This window comes from Pagrus pagrus (genome assembly GCF_965226575.1).
Source record: "Pagrus pagrus genome assembly, chromosome: 23".
Lineage (NCBI taxonomy): Eukaryota > Metazoa > Chordata > Actinopteri > Spariformes > Sparidae > Pagrus > Pagrus pagrus.
The window spans coordinates 23,108,384-23,129,728 of NC_140205.1; the positions used below are offsets into that span (position 1 = coordinate 23,108,384).

A 21,345-nucleotide genomic window follows, 5' to 3' on the forward strand; every position below is an offset into this window, starting at 1 on the left:
ACACTTTGAATATATGATATACTTTGTATAAGATATTCTGTCAATGCAAATTGCAAATTGTGATTTTGTTGTTCTGTTCTGTACATGCGACATCTACTGCATGTCTATCTGTCCTGGGAGAGGAATCCCTCCTCTGTGGCTCATCCTGAGGTTTCTTTCATATCTCTCTCTCTCCCAAGGGGTGGACTCAGGTCCAAGATGGTGAATCACCACTTGTTTCTTTGAAAAGAGAGAAACAATGGTGGTGCTCACACCATGTGCTCACTGATGTCACATGTGTGATGTGATATAGTCTAGGCTGAAGGAAGTGTGTGTGTGTGACGTGGTGCCAGGTTAAGAGAGATGGTTAGTTGCATGCAAAGACACTGAGTCTGTGTGAAGCATAACTTAACTAACATCAACTTAGCTTTGTTGCAGAACGAACTACCAATACCTGACTACAGAGAAATCACATTAACATTCAGCTTTAGCTCAGGAGGTAGAGCAGGTCATCCAGTAATCAGAAGGTCGCTGGTTTGAATCCCCTTGTAGTATTGAGCCTTGAGCAAATTGCTCCTGATGAGTAGTTGGCACCTTGCATGGAAGCCTCTGCCATCAGTGGGTGAATGTGACAAGTGTTGAAAAGTGCTTTGAGTGGTCAGTACACCGGAAAAGCGCTTCAGAAATGCATTTTACCTTTTTTTTTTTTACTTACTGAAAACACATGTGCTGAACATCAACCAATGTTTAACAGTCTTGTTCTTAGCCGTGCTATGCTATGCTGTCTGTTATCTAGGCCCAGTTCAACCTTACCAGTCTTTGTAGAAAGAGGTGCCTTAGGTTAGGTTGCTTCGCTGATGAGCGTTGCAATCCCAAAGTTGAATAGTGCTGTCCTTGCTGTCCAGTGTGACATGTGCTTTGTGTGACAGCTGCTGGTGCTAACTGAGCTGGGGTACTAGCAGGACCTCACGTCGCTGCTATGGGGAGAAGTTTTGTGGGCCTGCTGGAGGCTGGCAGCTCTCAGCAGCTGTTGAGCCCAGGAGGATCCAGGAAAAGAGCTGGGGGCAAGGCCACCCAGGGGAGAAGAGAACTGGGGGGCAGGCCAGTGGGAGCTACCTGGTCAGTGAGGGGTTTGTCACTGTGTTGCCTTTAAGGCATACATTTGAATGTGCTTTTATTTTGAAAGACTTTTCTTTGGAAATGTGTTAATCTTGCTTAGGAAGTTACAGGTTCACAATTTATTTCCTGTTAGTAGTTTGAGGGAGCCAGCTGAATCTGCACACCTGTGTTTCTGTGATCATAGCGTGTAATCCACACTGTAAACGCCACAGAGGCAATGTCGTAAGTAAATAATTTCATAGTTGGATGCATAAATTAATGTTAAAAAATATTATTTGTCCCAGTGGTTATATGTATGTGTTATTATATCTGGAAATAAATAAAGATATTGTTGGAAAAAACATATATATATATATTATTTACATGAAAAGGCATTTGATGCGTTTGTACGTCACACAAGGGCTAAGCCTCACAGCTACTGAGGAGTTGGACTTAATGACAAAATGGTTTTGTAGAGAATCCAGCAACCATGTCAAACATATACAGTCAGTGCACATAACAAACCCAGTCATAGAACTCAAAAAGGCCTGGGAACGCCTCCAGGAATGTTATGCAGCACCTGAAATAATTGAAGTCTCTTTTCGACCGGCTTGACAATTTCCCAAGAGTTCCAGGAAAGGACTACACGAAGCTACGGGAACTAGCAGACTTGCTAATGGAAGTACAGTGTGCCAAGGAGGACGGCTACCTCCCAGCTCTCTCCTACCTGGACACTGCACATGGCATTGAACCCATAGTTGCAAAACTGCCATATGGGCTTCAAGGAAAATGGATTTCCGCTGGTTCGAAACGCAAGGAAGAAAATGGAGGACAATTTCCACCATTTGAATTCTTCAGCAGGTTGAGGCATGAAAGAGAAATGACCGTAGCTTTGCTATTCCAAGTGAAGCGGCTCACCTACAAAGCTCAAAAAGCCTTCTTTAAAAAAGGCACAAAAAAACCCATTTCAGTCCACAAGACGGACATCGCCTCAACAGGCTCAAGTGCAAACAGTCTTGTGAAAGGTGTCAGTGACCCAAACGAAAGCTGTCCAATACATGGCAAGCCATCCTCTCAAACGGTGCAAAGCTTTTAGAGGCAAGAGTCTGGAGGAAAGAAAGACCTTTCTCAAAGAAAGAGGAATCTGAAGACGTGTTCTGGGATAGTGAAAACATCTGGGCGCATCTGCCTGTTGACTGGCAGAGATATAATAAGAGTACACAAAGTTAGGGAACAAGTCAATGGGCCTCACAATGCCCCTTTTGCGCAATGCCTGGACCTAGGATGGGTGCTAGTTGGAGAAGTCTGCTTAGGGAGCACACACAAGCCAATGGTCAACACTTTTAACAACAACTGTGCTTGACAATGGCCGACCCTCACTCCTCCAACCCCGCACAAGCTTCTTGCACATCAAAGAAAAGATTAACCATGGCACGGGGACAAGAGGTGGGATCTCAGAGACTAGTAAAGCTGCAGAAGACGACATCTTTTTGAAACTGATGGACAAAGAAGTCTACAGAAATTAGTCTAATAGTTGGGTTGCCCCACTCCCATCTAGGCAACCAAGACAACACTTGCCTAACAACCGAGAACAAGTAGTCAAACGCTTTGCATCACTCCAACATAGCCTCAATAAGAGACCAGAGACACAACAGCAATATGTGGCCTTCATGGGAAAAATATTGGAGAACGATCATGTGGAGGTAGCACCATCATTAGGAGAGAGTGAAGAATGCTGGTACCTGCCAACCTTTGGGGTGTTTTACCCAAAAAAACCAGGCCAAATCAGGGTGGTGTTTGACTCAAGTGCCAAACACTTTGGGGTTTCTCTCAATGATGTGCTACTCACAGGCCTTGATCTGAGGACTTGATCTGAGGACTTGATGATGTGGACAGTGGAGAGGCTGCACCTATTCAACGTAGCCTAGGTCTCCTGTGGGGGATAACAAGCGACACGTTCACCTTCTCCATGGCAAATGACATCAAGCCATTTACTCGTCGTGGTGTCCTCTCCACAGTGAACAGTGTTCTCAACCCCTTGGGTTTTCTGCCCCCAGTCTCAATCCAAGGAAGAGCCCTCCTCCATGAACTCACAGCTGAGCTGTCCAACTGGACTGGGACACACCGCTACCTGAAGATAAGCTCAGTAAGTGGGAGGCCTGGCAAGACTCATTTCAGGACCTGAGACATCTTCATGTACCACATACATACACAGCAGCTTATATAGCCAAGGCAGTGCATGTAGAGCTCTGTGTGTTTTCTGATGCATCTACCAAAGCCATCGGTGCTGTGGCGTACCTGAAGGCTGTACAAGAAGATGGAGAAGTTCACGTTGGATTCGTCATGGGGAAGTCCAGACTTGCACCTCAGTCTGAACCAACTATTCCAAGGCTTGAACTTTGTGCAGCAGTCCTAGCCGTGGAAATGGCAGACCTAATTCATGACGAACTGGACTTGAAGCTAGATTCCACAAAGTTCTACACTGACAGCAAAGTGTTTCTGGGCTACATCTATAACAAATCCAGACGCTTCTACGTTTACGTCCATAATAGAGTTCAGCGCATTCACCAAACCACAAGGCCTGAACAATGGCACAATGTGCGCATGCACGCATCGAGGTCTGTTCCTGCCTTACTCCTGGCACAGACAACGTGGTTTACATGACCCTATTTCCTGCTCGAAGGAAGTCATCATCACAGCTGCTCAGAAGAGAGCATTCCCAAAGGAATTTGAAGCTTTGATGACAAACAAGCCAGTCCCTCTAAGCAGCAGTCTTCGCCGCCTCAGTCCAACTTGCAGAACAATCTCATCTGTCTTGGAGGCCGACTGAAAAATGCTAATCTGGATACTGGAGAGAAGAACCAAATAATCCTCCCAAAGGATGATCATGTTTCCTTGTTGCTTGTTCGACATCATCATGCTCAGGTCAAACACCAAGGCTGTCACCTGACAGAAGGAGCTGTCAGAGCAGCGGGACTATGGCTCTTGGGAGGGAAAAGGCTCATCAACTCAATCTTACACAAATGTGTAACCTGCCGTAAACTTAGGGGCAAAATGCAAGAACAACACATTGCAGATTTGCCACCAGAGCGCCTCCAAACCTGCCCTCCTTTCACGTATGTGGGGTTGGATGTCTTCGGACCCTGGTCCATCACCCCTAGACTTACAAGGGGAGGACAAGCTGAGAGTAAGCGGTGGGCTATAATTTTCTGCTGCATGAGCTCCAGAGTTGTGCACATCAAGGTCATTGATTCAATGGACACTTCAAGCTGCATCAATGCTTTAAGGCAGTTCTTTGCCATAATAGGACCTGCCAAACAGCTAATGTCTGATTGCGGCACAAACTTCATAGGATCATGAAAGGAACTTGGAATGAGCAAAAACCAACCAGACACCACTGTCCAGAGGTACCTAAACCAACAAGGGTGCTCCTGGGAATGAAACCCGCCACATGCCTTGCACAAGGGTGGTTCTTGGGAACGTCTGATTGGGGTGGCCAGAAGAATTCCAGACTCAATGCTTTGTGAACAGAACACCCGCTTAACCCACAAAGTTTTGTGCACACTAATGGCAGAAGTAACAGCTATTATCAACGGCCATTAATCCCAGTTTCAAATGACCCTGAGGATCCATTCATTTTGTCATCGATGCTTTTAAACCAGAAAGTTGGAGTTACAGGTTCACAGTTTATTTCCTGTTAGTAGTTTGAGGGAGCCAGCTGAATCTGCACACCTGTGTTCATCGCGTGTAATCCACACTGTAAACGCCACAGAGGCAATGTCGTAAGTAAATAATTTCATAGTTGGATGAATAAATTATTGTTAAAAAATATTATTTACATGAAAAGGCATTTGAATGTTTTGTATTAAAAATATTTCATTTACATCTATTTACATTGAGGAAAAGCACATGTTGCAGAGTAAAATGGTGATTTTTGTATTTTGTGTCGTTACAGTTTTCAGTTGGTCGGTGTAAGTTGATAGAGAAGAGCCACAGTAAACAGCAACTAAAGTTCACTACGACTCAAGTCATCATTTGCAAGGAAGAGTTTAGCTAGTTGTATAGCTGCAGTTCCTACACTGTAGTGAGGACAACATAGTCACCCTGACCAATAGTAGCTCAAAATTAGGTCTCTTGGCAGGATTTGCACCTTGGTATAAAGACTGGAGAATTCTGTGAAACTGAGTTCTGTTCAGAGCAAGAACAATGAACAACTTCATCTGTGGATCCCAACACTGCTCAGCCCTCCCTTTTCTCTTCAGCCCCTACAGCCAATTACCACAATGACACTAGTTAAAAGGGGGAAAGTAAGCAAACATCACAGAGAATGTCAACAAGGTGAATACACATTGTACAAAACAAACACATAAACCTGGTGAGAGAATGCTGTGTCATCCCAGCTCCCAGCGTTTCCCACAGGATTTCGTGAGACTATGTTGGGTGGACCTCGGACTCTTTAAGTTCATTTTTCAAGTTGCATGCATCAATCTGGTGCACTTTCAGAGAAAAATTAAGAGGCTACATTATAAACAACATGAAAAAAAAAAAAAGAAATTGTGAAAAATATAAAACTTAGAAAATAATAAAATATAACACTGAGCTTTGGCTATGCTGCCTGGTAGTGAGCCAGTCCTAACATTTCACTATACTATACAGCTTTGGCTATACAATGTTAACACAAGCCTAAAGGCTGTGGTCAGTTGTCAGTATCAAATCATTGCTTTCCATCTTGCATTTTCCAGAGTTGTAACTAAACCTTGACTGAGTAATCCTCCTTTTCTTATGTAGTTAACTTTTTGACATTTTTCAGCTTCATGCATCCCAACTCTGCAGCCCGTTACTAAATGCAACAAGACCGGAGAACACTAGCTGTGTCCCCTAGTAGTTCAATAAATATCTTGAATTAAGTCATTCGTTTTCCTTTATGACAGAGACGGAGGTCAATGTAATCGGAATTGACAACGTTGTTGACAATTAGAGCTACACTTGAAATTGATATTTGCTATGTCCCACGCCATTGCCTCATGCAACTATTTCCAAACTTGTGAACCATAATGTAAACTTTAACACTTAGAAACGCAGAAAAAGAATACAAAACGAAATGCCAAACTTAACCAGGCCTTCGTATTGGCCTGTGGGGTAACATATCACCAGCCACTCTCTGGCTTTGCTGCTCAGGCAACACAAAAACAAGTCCAAACCCCATCAATGACTACTCAACACTGTCCACTTTAAGGTCAGTCCGTTTCCTCTGTTTATGTTACCATTCACTGTGCAACAGTCCTGTTGTCATATCGAGCATTCACCCATCTGCTTTGCAGTTCATCAATTTTTCCACCTTCGTGAAAATTCGGCTCTTTCCCTTCCAGGTAAAATGCAGAGTTGCTGTATGAGCCAGTGTGTATCTCACACTAAGCTGCTGCAGCATTTCTTTGCGGTTGTGAATATTCTCCTATTCCCCGGCTAGCTCCCTTGACATATTCGGGAACAGCAATAGTCTGAGACCCTCCCATTCAAACCCACGCTTTTCCCTGGCTGCTTTCAATACTTTGTTCCTCAATGACTGTCGAAGAACTGGTATGGGTGGCCGATCCTCTTTGGGCATCGAGGCTTATATGGAATGCTCTTTCCATTTCAAATTTGCCTTCCACATCAGTTCCGAGTGCTTCGCTTCTGCCGTAAGTTTCTTCTAACCCCACTAACCTCACATTATTTCTCTTGCTGTGATATTCAAGCACCTGAATGCAATCCCAAAGAATTTCCATCTTTCTCTTCTCTTGCTCTCTGCTGTTCACAAGCCCCTCAGCTTTTGAACGACAGGATCTGTCCCTCTGCTTCTTTCAGTCTTTCCTGTATGCTGCTCAACATGTTCTGTAATTTAGCAATTATGGTGACTTCGGCAAACATACACTCCAGGCTTGATGGTTTTTTTTTTGTCAATCTGCTTTTAGCTTCAGGTTACTTTCTCCTCAGTCGGTGGAGGTTCTCCTAAAGCTATGCCATATGCGGACACTTCTTTGAAATATTTGGATGTGGCCACTATTGGGTTAAAAAAACTCCCAAAATTGTTCAGATATAAATATTGAAAATGGCAAGACATCAGGTTTCACCAATTGGTGTGGATTATCACAGAGAATTAGCAAAAACATTGATGGGTGGGTGGGGCTTCTTTACTGTGCCGCCATCTTGCTTGACATACCCACATGACGCATTTTAATTGTTGCTGTGTCCATTCCTGTGGATGCAAACTTAAAAATAAACGCCCTGCATGAATTGTATGATGTCATCAGCAACAATATGACTAAAGAACTGGATGGATTTTTTTTGTAGCTGTTGATTTAAATCAAGCAGATCTCAGAAAAATCCTGGACCATGTGAATGCAAATATTCCTGGCAGCTATGAAGCCCTCCCACGTCATAAGTTCTTACTCCCAGTTGATAAAGAGGGTCATCTCATCAGTTTAAACTGTTAGAGTGTGGAGAGATTAAGCTACAGCATCCCTACCAGACTGTTTTAAGTGTACAGACTGGCAAATGTTCAGAGATGCAGCCACTCAGGATAACACCATCAATCTTATATAATATACATCTTTACTGATATCATATATCAGCAAATGTGTTGATGATGGGTGATCACAAAGACAGTAAGATCATTCCCTGACCAGAAGGTCTGGATGAATCGAGAGGTGAGGGCTCTATCCAGAGCCAAAAACACTGTCATTCGGTGAGATGACAAGGAAGCTGGCATCAAGGAGGCAAAGAGGGAGAGGGACTTTAACCCCCATAGAACTAAAGATATGTTGCAGGCGATTCAAAGTGTCACAGGCTACAAAAGCAGTGGAGTGCCCCCGCCATGCTGCCAGATGAGCTGAGCACATTTTATGCTTGTTTTGATCTCCTCAACAAAGAGTCAGCTGTGAAGTCTACTCTGCCTCCAGAGGACCGGCCACTGTCAGCAACCACAGCAGATGCGAGAAAAATCTAACTGAGAGTGAACATAAATAAGGCTGTTGGTCCAGATAATATACCTGGCCGTTTACTAAATGTGCCGATCAGCTAGCTGTCACTGAAGACTGTTCCCTTGTGCCTCAAGACAGCTGTAATTGTTCCTGTACCTAAAAGTAGGGCTGCTCGATTATGGAAAAAATCATAATCACGATTATTTTGGTCAATATTGAAATCATGATTATTTAAACGATTATTTTTGAGTTTGGAAACATGATGCATTTATTCAGCATTTCTCTAAAAAAAAAATACACAAAATGTTCAAATCGAAAAATACAAAATGTTCAAATCGAAAATAATGTACAAATATGTATCCAACTGCTCTGCAATTTCTATAAAACATTTAATGAATAAAATAAATATACTTAGAAAATCAAATAAGACAAAGGATAGGGTGCATATCTTTAGCTAAAAAGTATCCAATGGCAGCTGTTATTTTCTTGTGCCTGTCCGAATTTGACGGATAAGGAGTCGCATTATACATATAGTACATACAGTGTGTCTGAGATCGATGTCTGACTCTGCGTTGATGTTGATGTCGTGCGCGTCCAGAGGTAGTATTAGAGGCGTAGTATTGGCGAACTGAACCAGTGTGAACGGATAAGCCGGCGGTGCGGAGCAAGGGTGTGTCGGTCTGATGGTGTTCACTGTCTGATAACTAAACAGATCCTTCACTCAATAAAATAAAGAGAAATGTCCCACAAAGCAACGTTACAGGACCAAACAACAGTAATGTAGTAACTGGTAGTGTCTTTGGCAACTTATGTGAGGGAAAAAATACCGCAGTTATACGTGGAGAAGTGTCTGCCCGACCGACTCTTCTTCACAATTCTGCCCGAAAAACAGCGTCTTTCCCAGGCGAAAAACTTTTATTCACCAAGTGTTTGTCGCAGTGAAAAAAATCACTGCGAAGGTCAGCCACCCCGACCGAGACTTCAGTGAACTTTCCCCCATAAAACAGCATCCCTCCCCGCAAGTGACAGAGTCAGACAGCGTCCTGTTGACTGATGGCGATTATGTAATTTAGAGAAAAACGTAACTTGAGTGAGTGCCAGTCAGCAGGGCCGCGTTGAATGCTTTGGGGGAGGGACTGAATTGCGCATGTGCGTCTCTTTCAGAAAATCTCTAGGCTTACTGTACAACGAAAAATGCCAAATAAATCGTTTCAATTCGATTATATTAGTTTGGAGATCGTTTGATCCAAAAATCAAAATCACGATCAAAATACGATTAATTGCACAGCCCTACCTAAAAGGTCTGCTGTGTCTAGTCTTAATGACCACTGCACTGTCACCCCCATTCTGATGAAGTACTTTGAGTAACTGGCAGGGTGGTACAGGAGATTTGTGCCACACTTTGCCCTGCATGCAGCCCTTTCAACTGACCTGACCCGCAAGTCCAGCCCTAATCAACTGCTGTGGGAAGAACAACATGAACAACCATTCTTTGAACTGAAGGGGGCACTCTGCCATGACCCAGTATTGCAGAGCCCAGACAGGCTGGGCGCTTCCCTACTTCAGGGTGAAGGAGTTGACCAGAAGCAAGTGGCTTATGTATGCCGGAAACTATGGCCACAAGAGACCAGATACTCAGCCAATGAACTGGAGTATTTGGAAATAAAATGGGGCCTGGAGACCTTCAAATATTAGGGACTTTAAGCAGTGATTGTAGAGGGACTGAAGATCTCCAAGCTTTTTGCGCTGTTGATTCAGCAAAGCATCTTTCACTCCCAGTCAGTTGACTGAGAAAGACTTACAGGAACAGCTGTCAGGTAAATTTGTGGACTAATAACAGTAACGTTAAGTTGATGTGCTAGCTTGTAGTCAATCTCTCTCCAGTCTGTTTGTCTGTCCTGTTAACCTACCTGGCTAGTACATAGCCTATATCTTTCTGACTGTGTTTCATTTACCAGCCACTTCCAACGCTTTCTGTGACTCTTTGCCTGAAAAACGTAGAATTAAATAAAAATCATGTTATTTATTTCATTTAATAAATGCCAACAGGAGGCAGTGTTTATGAACTGCAGCTCAGAAAGATAGTTAGACAGAAAGTTAATTTCATTTATATCACCAAATCACAACAGAAGCCATTTCAGGTCACTTTTCCTATAGAACAGGTCTGGACCGTGTTCTTTTAATAAATAATGATGTTATTGATCTAATTTAAGTGAGGATATATCATTTCATTTTCTTCATCGTCGCGCATCTATGCTTCTCCTCCGCTCTCTGTTTTACGATGGGCGGAGCTTCACACCGGCGTACACACAAACAAACACGTGAACACACACCTACAGACAGACACGGAGAGAAGAGGACAACATGTCGCTTCGACCCCCATTGCCTGAAAAGCAGGTGAAAATATCCACGTTTTTTAAGCGCACTCAAAGTGATTCTGGCGAGGCAAACGTTAGCTCTGCTGCTAGTAGTAGCAAGAGTATCTCTGCCGCTGCTGGTTCAAGCACAGAGCAGAGTACATCCATGGAGCAGAGCAGTAGCCCATCTGCTTCACCCCCTCCCCCCGACAAGCAGCACAAGTCCAGTCACCATAGGTTGACAGGGTTCGACCAAACTTGGCTGTCAGAGAGGAAGTATTCCTCCTGGCTGTACAAAACTGATATTGGTAAGTATGCAAAAAAAGAGAAACAAATAAAACACAGATAGATGGATAAATAAACAAAAATAGATAGATAAACAAAAGTAGATAAATAGATGGATAATGATAAAGAGATGGATAAAGATAGATAAATAAATAAACAAAAGTAGATAGATAGATACGTTTTACATGGACCACTATACTGATAATATCACTGTACAGCGATTCTGCAGTAATCATTATATTGAAAGACAATCATATAACTTGTCAACGTCCACATGTGCCATCACATAAACTGGCAAAAGTCCAAACTGTTAGAAAACAGCACAGTTCTGCAGCAGAACAAGTTTTCCAGTCTGTAAATTAAATTTACGGAACTACTGAACAATTGTGAATGCAAATTAATGTAAAAAAAAAAAAATCACATTTTTTTATAAAAGATACATATATCAATACAAATTTTAGTGCTTTCCAAGCATAATCAACTTGTGTATGTTAACCTGTACACTTTATATATATGTTATATATATATAACTTTAAGAAGCTTAACAAACTTGTCTTCATGTAAACCTTGACACATTTCAGTGCTTAAACATTTTAAAGCATGACTAACTTGTTTTTGTGTGCATCTGGATCAATATTTTGTCCCACCCTTAGTAAGGAACCTCCCACTATCAACCAATGGGTAGTCATAATTAAAAATATCCAATCTATGATTAATGTATCTAGGACTTCAAAAAGACAAATGTGATGCTTTCTGGGAAAAATGGGACACATATCTCACATAAAGAGGCAATAGCTTGGTTTGGTGTATTTTGATTAATTAAAACAATGTTCATATTTCATAGTCTCTGGCGACATACTCACATCCCCTAAGCTGTTGCTGTTAACAATGTTGTTATACATCTTGTATGTGTGCTATATTGACATAATGTACACAACTTTATTTACCTTTTTCTCATAATGTACTATCCTACTGATTTGATTGCAACGATGCTGGTTGCACAAAATTTAGAAAAAACTAAGTCTAAAAAAAAAGAAAGAAGAGCACCATGTGGACAGCTACACATTTCTGGGAGTTACAACCTCTTCTATGGTGTTTTCAGCAATGGCTTGGTGCCGTTTTATCAGCAGTAGAGAGCATCCTTTGCAATAACTCTCCGGTTTGGAAATTTGTCAGGAGAGGATGAGAGACTAACAATTAAGGTGGTGCACACAGCATAAAAAAATTACTGGGTGTGACCTTTCACCTCTAGCAAAAATCTACAATGCTAGTTTACAAAAATGGCTTTATGGTTTTCAAGGACTCCTCCCACCCAGCTAACAGCCTTTTTAATTTCAACCCCTCTCACAAAAGACTGAAAAGTATTCAGACAAGAACAACCAGATGGCAGAAAAGCACATATCCTGAAGCTGTCCACCTCCTCAACACTCTTAACTTACCTCTGGAGGCTACTAGGTAGCGTTTAATTATTGGGCAGGTGGCAAATGTTTTTGCTTTACTATGCACTTAATGCACTCAATGGACTTTATCTAGTGGTTTGTTAGTCGGGTGGCTAATCCCCAAAATGGGTGCTCAAGTTTGTGTTTTTTTATGGCTCGGATCTTAATTTACATTTCTGACCATACCGTTTGACTGTATTTATGTATTTGTTTTATTCATCTAATTGTATCTAATCTGTTCACTCTCTTTTAATACACTGTATTTTATGAGTGAGTGGTTCCTTTGTCTGTGTTGGGGTGAGCTCACTGAGATGTATTCCGTTCAATTATGTTGACATGGTAATAAAGTATGGAATCTTGAACAAATTAAAAGAAGAATACTGACAGATCAGAATTCTTTAAATGAATAGTCTTACCAGTGATGACCTGTAGCAGAGTCATGAAAGTCTCAGCACAATCTGGAGCCTTGAGCTCATCCATATCACTGATATCTTTGTACTGAGAGCTCCAAGCTCCTTCAGCCGAAAGCATGGCATCCATCTTCTCCACTGCCACTGTATGTGCAGAAGAATAAAGGGTTGTGAGGATCTTTCACTGTGCATGTGCAAACTTACTGAGAACTTGCAGAATGCTTCCTGAACATACAGTCGTGGTCAAAAATGTACATACATTTGTAAAGAAAATGTATCATCGCAGTCTTCAGTTCTAATGATTTCTACAACTGTCACTTTTCTGTGATGAATATACTACACATACTACTTTGTCACAAAAAACATTCAGGAAGTTTGGTTCAATAATGAATTTATTATAGGTCTTCTGAAAATGTGACCAAATCTGCTAGGTCAAAAATATACATACAGTTATCCTAACATTTGGTTAAATGTCCCTTGGCCATTTTCACCTCAATTAGGCCCTTATGATAGCCATCCACAAGGTTCTGGCAGGCCTCTGGCTGAATTTTTAACCACTCCTCTTGACAGAATGGGTCAAGTTCAACTTGGCATCCTGGCACAGACTTTCTTCAACACAGTCTACATGTTCTCGATGGGGTTTGAGTCAGGCCTTGGGAAGGCCATTCCAAAACCTCGATTCTAGCCTGATTTAGCCATTCCTTTACCATTTTTGATGTGTGTTCGGGACCCAAGAACCAATCTTCTGGCTGATGATTTAAGGATTTCCTGAAGAATTGGGAGATAATCCTCCTTCTTCATTTTTCCATTTACTTTCTTTAGAGCACCAGATCCGCTAGCAGCAAAACAGCCCCACAGCATAATACTACCACCACCATGCTTGACAGTGTGTATGATGTTTTTTGGGTTAAAAGCCTCACCTTCTCTACTCCAAACATATTGCTGGTCATTGTGGACAAACAACTACATTTTTGTTTCAACAGACCACAGGAGGATTTTTCTTTGTCCATGTGATAAGCATCACTTCAGTCGAGCTTTAAAGCACAGCGTCTCGATCAAGGGCTTCTTTCTTGCATGGCAGCCTCTCAGTTTATGTTGATGCAAAACACTCTTGACTTTGGACACTGTCACCTGTCTTCCAGCAGCTTCGAATTCATTGCAGACCTGTCTTTCGTGGTCTTTGGTTGACTCTTGACCATTCTGATGAATTTTCTGTTAGCAGCAGGAGATGGTTTGCCCGTTCTTCATAATCGTGGCAGTGACACAACTGTGCCATGCTCTTTATACTTACAACTGTTTGCACAGTTGATCTTGGGACCTGTAACTGCTCTGAAATTGCTCCAAGTGACCTTCCTGACTTGTTCATATCAAAAATGTGCTCCTTCAGATCAATGCTAAGCCCTTTAGACTTTCCCATTGTAGTGTTTGTGGCCGAGTCTAATGGGTGGGTCAAACAAGCCCTATTAAAAAGGGTCCAGAAAAGTCACTAGCTGTTATTAATCATAATCACTCACTAATCAATCACAGTAAAAGCTATAGTTGGAGAGGCAGCAAGATTTGAAAGTGGCACCTCCTCTAAGCTCCACCCCCTCCTCCCCCTCCCGTCAGTGCTCCGTCCAAAGCCACAGCCCCACAAACTTGAACGCGCATCTGACAGGAGGAGTCAGCAGGGCAGAGGAGAGCCGAGTATTTCAATGCTCAATGCTCCGTGCAGGAAGCACAGATCCTATAAGTTAGATAAGCAGTATGTAGGCTACCGACAACCTGTAACGTTTGGCTTACACCGACAGAGAAGCTAATGTTAGCATTGGGCTAATACGAGCTACAAAAGTAGCTTAGTTGGCTAACGTTACATATTTCATGAAAATAACAAATCCTCCCGAAGCAAAACAAATGATTACCTGTCCAACAGAAAGACAGCAACCTCTGCATCACTTCTTACGCCAGGTTCAGACAGGACGCCGAGGCGCTCTGAAGCGCCGCACTCGGAAATTCGCGCGCGAGCCACGGCCCTTCTGTTCACAACAGACACGAATTTCTCCGCGCCGGTCAGCAAAAGGCTCTGCTCGTCAGCTGTTCTGTAGTCACACTTGGAGCTGTTTTTTCACCATAGGAAAGTAAATAACTGCATAAAATCATAATCAATCAAACAATCAGTTTCCTGACAACTGTAAATGTGTGTCCACGTCATGGTAATGAGTAGTTTTCTGTCAATCGGGGTGTTTAATTATCGAAAATAGTTTTATTTTGAAATGTGTTTCATTTTGAAAATCACCAGGATTTCTCGTTGTTGCTTTGTTTGACTTCCTGCCCAGCTTGACACATTCGGCCGCGGCACGTGAAAAAATTAGACCAGACGCTGAAACAATCGGCGCAACAACAGCTTCAGATAGTTCTACTGGTTAACATGGGGGCCGAAATGAAAATGACTCCGCTCCTCGGCGCTTCGCAGCCGATCGGGGCACTTCCACGTCCTGTCTGAACCTGGCGTAAGGCCCTTCAGCTCCCTCAGTTGTCTCCACTGTTCAAAAGCTGAACTGATGTTGACTCTGCTTTTCCCTCTGACTTTATCCAAAGCCTTTTTCGTTGCAGCCTTTTCTGCCTCCAGCTTTCTTTTCTGAGCCCGTTTAGCGGGGCGAGCCGTTACAAGTAAAGCTGGAAGTGCTTCTTGTGGCTGCATTTTCTCTGCCATTGTTCTCTCCTGCTAACTCCATATGCAGTGTGCTGAATATTTCCGGCAACAGTGACATGTGACGAGTGCACGCAGGGAGGAGGGAGGGACAGAGGGGGTGTGGGCAGGACAAGACATGAAGGCATCTGATTGGTTCTTTCCACTCGGACCGAGAGGCAGGGATTGGTCAGATTGTTTACAGGCCTGCAGCTGCCACAGGTTTTTTTTGCTCCTTTTTCTGAACACACTGGCCCTCATTTATAAAACGAACGTACGGCAGAAAACCGTGCGTACAACCATTTCCACGCAAACTTCGGCATTTATCAATTTGGACGTGAGCGGAAGCTACGATCAGATCTCACGTCAGGTCTGAGCAGCACAGCAAAATCTGGCAGAGTCTGAAAATAATTAGTAAACAAACCTCGGCTGTCATTAAGCATAAGCAGTCACATATTTAGGACAGATCAAAACGGATTCTTAAAACGAATAAAACAAACAAAAAAAATTTAATAAAAAAAAAAAGCCCACGTTTTTACTGATACCACTTTTTTGTAAAATAAAACAATATGATAGGCTAAATAGCCTAACAAGACAATAATTATTGCACATTAAAATTTTTGAAATAATAATACAAAAAGGCAATTTTATGAGATTGCTGGGTTTCCGAATGTGGTTGGAGCAATTGATTGCACTCATGTGCGTCTGAAGGCACCATCCATGAATGATTACGCATTCATCAATCGCAAAAACTACCACTCGATAAATGTACAGGTGATTTGTGATGCCAAGCTATCACTTTTAAACGTAGTGGCCAGGTGGCCGGGGCTGGTGGCTGGGGCTGGTGGCCGGTGGCTGTTTTTATATTTCAAAACAGCTGTGTTGGCGCGCGGCTGCAGGAGGGCGCACTGCAGAGCCAAAGTCATCTCCTCGGTACGTAGCTACCCTAGATAAATTGCATTATACTAAACAAAGTATCAGATGATTTACATTTTGGTATGGTTCTTCTAGGTGACAAGGGTTATCCTCTAACGGAATACCTAATAACCCCGCTGGCAAACCTGCTACAGAGCAGGAAAGCAGATTCAATAGTGCGCACACACGCACACGGGTCACAGTGGAGCGCTGCTTCGGGTTGCTGAAGGGCAGGTGGCTCTGTCTCGGACCAGCAGGGGGAACGCTGCTGTATACCCCAGAGAAAGTGTGCGATGTTATTTTGGCCTGTTCAGTTTTGCACAACTTTGCATTAGTGAATGGAGTGCCTCTTGATGTGCCGGTGCAGCCAGATGAGCCAATGCCCATGGAACAGATCGTGGCCACTTGGGGCTACACGGAGGAGACAGGACCTCATTCATCGCTTTTAGAACATAAAGTACCTTAAACTCTTGCAAATGCTCTGCAGTATTTAATCAGTAATGTGACGGTTTCTAGGTGAAATTGGCTAAAGGCATACTAAACACAAACAATGGACAACATTTAGTCATTTAAACATTTTATTAAGGCTTTTTTAGAGTTTCATTAATTTCTTTTAACGTGTTATTTATTGCCTCAAGTGCGCCGACAACTGAGGCCAATAAACTGCATATTTCTATTTGTCTCTCCATCTCGGAAAAGTTTCTCTTCTTGCCAGTGTTTCTTCTCTCCATGTTTGACCTCAGTGGGCGAGGCCTCCGAACCAGGAATATTTAAGGGCGTAACATGTTAATGACGATCGAATTCAGCCGCCGCATTTATCAAGATAGGTCAGATACGAATGTTTCATAAATCACACGGGTGTCCTGTCGTAAGACCAATTCTGCGCTCAGATCTGCATCCGTTTTCACGCAAGATTGATAAATGAGGGCCATTATGTATTGACTACTCTCAGGATGGAAGGACCATTTCACCCAGTATAACAAAGTGTTTCTGAACAGGATCACCAACTATAGCTTTAAGAGGCCATGCTACAATTCAAATTTGATTGACACAACATTCTACATCACCAAAATTGGTCTTTCAATTTGTTGTATGTATTTTTTTGATGCAGCAGATTTGGTCACATTTTTCAGAATACCTATAATAAATTCATTATTGAACCAAACTTCCTGAATGTTTTTTGTGACAAAGTAGTACGCGTTCCATTCATTCCATCATAGAAAAACAAGAGTTGTAGAAGTCATTTGTACTCAAGACTACCATGACCTACAGTCGTGGTCAGAATTTCACATACACTTGTAAAGAACATGTACAGATGCATCTCAAAAAGTTATAATATCATGTGAAAGTTCTTTTTTTTTTTCATAATCTAATTCAAAAAGTGAAACTTTTAGGAACATAAGTAATTAAAGCTAATGAAAATCAAAAATCCAGTATCTCAAAATATTAGAATATTACATAAGACCAATCAAAATAAGGATCCATATTTCAGAAATGATGACCCTCTAACAAGTATGTATATTTATGCACTCAATACTTGGTCAGGGCACCCTTTGCACAAATTACTGCATCAGTGCGGCATGGCATGGAGGTGATCAGCCTGTGGTACTGCTTAGGTGAAGCCCAGGTTGCTTTGATAGTGGTCTTCAGCTCGTCTGTATTTTGTGGGGTCTTGTGAACAGTAATACCATGGTCAGCAAACCAGTAGTTTGAGTAGTTTTAGCACTGTGTGCAGGTGACAAGTCCTGCTGGGAAAGGAAATCAGCATCTCCCTGTTGTATGGAGATGCTGATTTCCTTTTCCAACACTGCTAGCAATTGGTTTGCTGACCAGGGTATTACTGTGCTTGATTGGCCAGCCAAATCGCCTGACCTGAACCTCATAGAGAATCTATAGGGTATTGTCAAGAGGAAGATGAGAGACAACAGACCCAACAATACAGATGAGCTGAATTTTTTATTTTTTTGAGATGTACATCTCATGTACATGTTCTTTACTAGTGCATTTAAACTTTTGACCAAGACTGTATATAGTGCCTATAAAAAGTATACACCCCCTTGAATGTGTTCCCCCTTTATTGCTTTTATAAATGGAATCATGGTCAATATATATATATATATATATTTTTGACAATAATTTACAAAGAAAACCTCTTTAATGTCAAAGTGAAAACAGACTTTTACAGAAGTAATGTCAATTAATTAAAAATCTATGTAAAATAAGTCACTGCATAACTATTCAACCCCTTCAAGACAGTATTTAGTAAATGCACCATTGCCTGCAATCACAGCACAGAGTTTGTGTGGATTATCAGGCTTACACATCTGGACACTGCAATTTTATTCCACTGTTCTTTGCAAAACTGCTCTGTCAAGTTGCACTGCAAACAGGTGTAAAGTCTCCATTGGATTGAGGTCTGGGATTTGACTTGGCCACTCCAGAACATTCACCTTGTTGTCTTTAAACCATTTGTGTAGCTTTCGCTGTATGCTTTAGGTCATTGTCTTGCTGGAAAATAAATCTTCTCCCAAGTTGTAAGTCTCTTGCAGACTGAATCAGGTTGTCCTCCAGGATTTCCCTATATTTTGCATTAATTTTACCCTCTACCTTTACATGCTTCCAGGGTCAGTTGCCGAGAATCATCCCCACAGCATGATGGGGATGGTGCGTTTGTGGTGATGTGCAGTGTTTGGTGTCCACAAAACATAGCATTCTAGTCTGATGGGAAAAAAGCTCAATTTTGGTCTCATTAGATCAAAGAACCTTCTTCCAGTGGACCTTGGAGTCTCCCACATACCTCTGGGTAAACTCTAGTAGAGATTGAATTGCTTTCAACATCTCTGCTGCTGAATCTTTGAACTCCTTCAGAGTAGTCATCAGTGTCTTGGTGGCCTCCCTCGCTAGTCTCTTTTCTTGCACGGTCACTCAGGTTGTGTAGAGGGCCTGCTCTAGGCAGAATTGCACATATGCCATATTCCTTCCATTTCTTAATGATGGATTTAACTGAACTCTGGGGGATGTTCAGTTACTTAGAAATGTTTTTGTATCAATCCCCTGACTTATACTTTTAAATAACCTTTTCACAGAGTTGCTTGGAGTGTTGCGTTTGTCTTCTTGGTGTAATTGGAGCCAGGACTACTGATTAACTTCTCTGATTCACTGCACTGATTCAAGTGATCTTAAGTGACGCTGCTTCCTGTGACGCCCACCTGGGACTTCCGTGAGATCGAAAGCTGTTGTGTACTGTGTCTCTCTCCTTGTCTATCCATCTTAGGTGTTTATTTTTGATTTCTGAGTCTTTCATAGTAGGGTTGTCACAAGAACCGATACTTCGGTACCAATTCGATGCCGACACGAAAAAAATAATACGATACTTGCTTTTTTCTGGTAACGTCAGAACTGAATATACAACTTTTCACTCGGCGAGCCGTGTCGATTCTTGGCAGAACTGACGGGGGGAGTATACGCGTGTGAGCAGCACAGAGCAGTCAGCAGCGCTGAAGAAGGAAACCTGCCGTCTTAGAAAAAATGGCTTCAGCAAGTGAGAGTGAAAGCACAACACGTCGGCTCGTCGACAAGACAGGTACTAAGAGTCGCGTGTGGAAATATTTTGCATTCGAGGCGGATGAATACGGAGCAATTCTAGACTCAAACAAGCCGACATGCAAACAGTGCCTCAGAAGTTTTCAAACGAAAGGAGGAAGCACGTCAAACCTGGCCAAACACCTCAAAGACAGGCACCCCGACTTGTTTAGAGAATTCAAGTGAGTTTCGAGTGAGTTTCCGTTTACTATCACTGTTGTGTCACGTCATACGTTAACCCGAATATGCCTACGTTCCGTCATTTGGGCATGAGAGTCAGCTGGGGCGCAGGCTTCTACTCTCGCTCAGTCGCTCCCTCATGTAGATGTTTAACGTAATGTAACGGTACGGTCTGCGTCATTATACGTAAGGTGACATGATGAGATACTGTCTGACAGTCTCTTACCTTATGTTATTTAAACTAAAAGTACCTTTTGGCAGTTGGCAGCTGGTACTGCAATTTAAATTCTGTGCAAAAAGACGTTGAAGCACAGTGGTGTTAAATACTTCACAGTTTGAAGCAGTTTTCAATAAATTAGTGAATTTAAAAGTACATGGGTTTTGTTGTTTTTTTAAAAATTGTGGTATCGAATTAGTATCGAGAATCGTGGAAATTCACAGGTATTGGTATCGACTACTGAAATTCTGGTATCGTGACAACCCTATTTCATAGTCCCACTAGCTAACGTTAGGCCTTTTATTACTTGTACGTATTTTGACGAAAACCAATCTTCTGTTACTGGGTGGTCTGTTGCTGCCTGGTTAGCTTTCCTCAACCTAGCCTAGCTCACTGTTTTTGCCTTTCACTGCAGTTAACACAGCCTTGATAAACAAGTGTTACGATAGCTTGTGCCGACTGTTCTGCAGTTGCAGACAGGGTGTCTCTATTAGAGAGACGTGTCCATGAGTTAGAGTAGCTTCTCTCAGTTAGAGACACGGCCACTGCAGATAGTGTTAGCCCCGGGCCTGATAGCAGGCCTGCTAGCCTTCAATAGTTTCGATCTCCACCTCTGACAGTGAGGAAATGTCTCAGCAAGCACCTTACACAGACTTACATAAAAAAATACCAAAGAGTATCACTACTGTATTCCGTCATTCCTATCTGCATAGGCAGCCAAAACATACTATTACTAAAAGGTACCTTGTTCCAATTCATAAATTGTCTACCATGAGCTCCACTGAACGGCCTGTCACTGGAAACTGTAGCTCCAATGAGCTTAAAACTCTCAAATTTGGCTTCATTAATATTAGATCACTGTCCACCAAAGCCTTACTGATTAATGATTTGATTACTGAGCACAAGCTAGACATGATTGGCTTAAGTGAAACATGGCTGAAACCTGATACTTTTTTGCCATTAAATGAAGCCTTCCCTCCTGACTATAACTATGCCCATGTTGCTCGGGCCTCTAAACACGGGGTAGGTGTTGCTCTAATCTACAAATTTATTTTGAATTTAACCAGCATATTACATTTACTTCATTTGAGGCTCTGGTTTTAAAACCATCTTCATCAAGTAGTAATGGCCTTGTCCAGGGAACAGGCTTTCACCTGGTGGAGACCTACAGACCTCCAGGGCCTTACTCCCATTTCCTAGAATAACTTGGTGAATTTCTTTCAGATCTTGTGATTCGTTCAGATAAGATCCTAATT

General features: G+C 42.2%; 1 protein-coding gene across 1 annotated transcript in view; it reads right to left on the bottom strand.

Moving 5' to 3' along the window:
- The window catches only part of rint1 (RAD50 interactor 1), a 69,356-nt gene that overhangs the window by 23,229 nt on the left and 24,782 nt on the right, over nucleotides 1–21,345 (bottom strand). Inside the window, exon 9 of the mRNA XM_084346201.1 lies at nucleotides 12,534–12,671. Coding sequence (XP_084202327.1) covers nucleotides 12,534–12,671 — 138 coding nt within the window. The remainder of the gene's footprint in view (nucleotides 1–12,533; nucleotides 12,672–21,345) is intronic.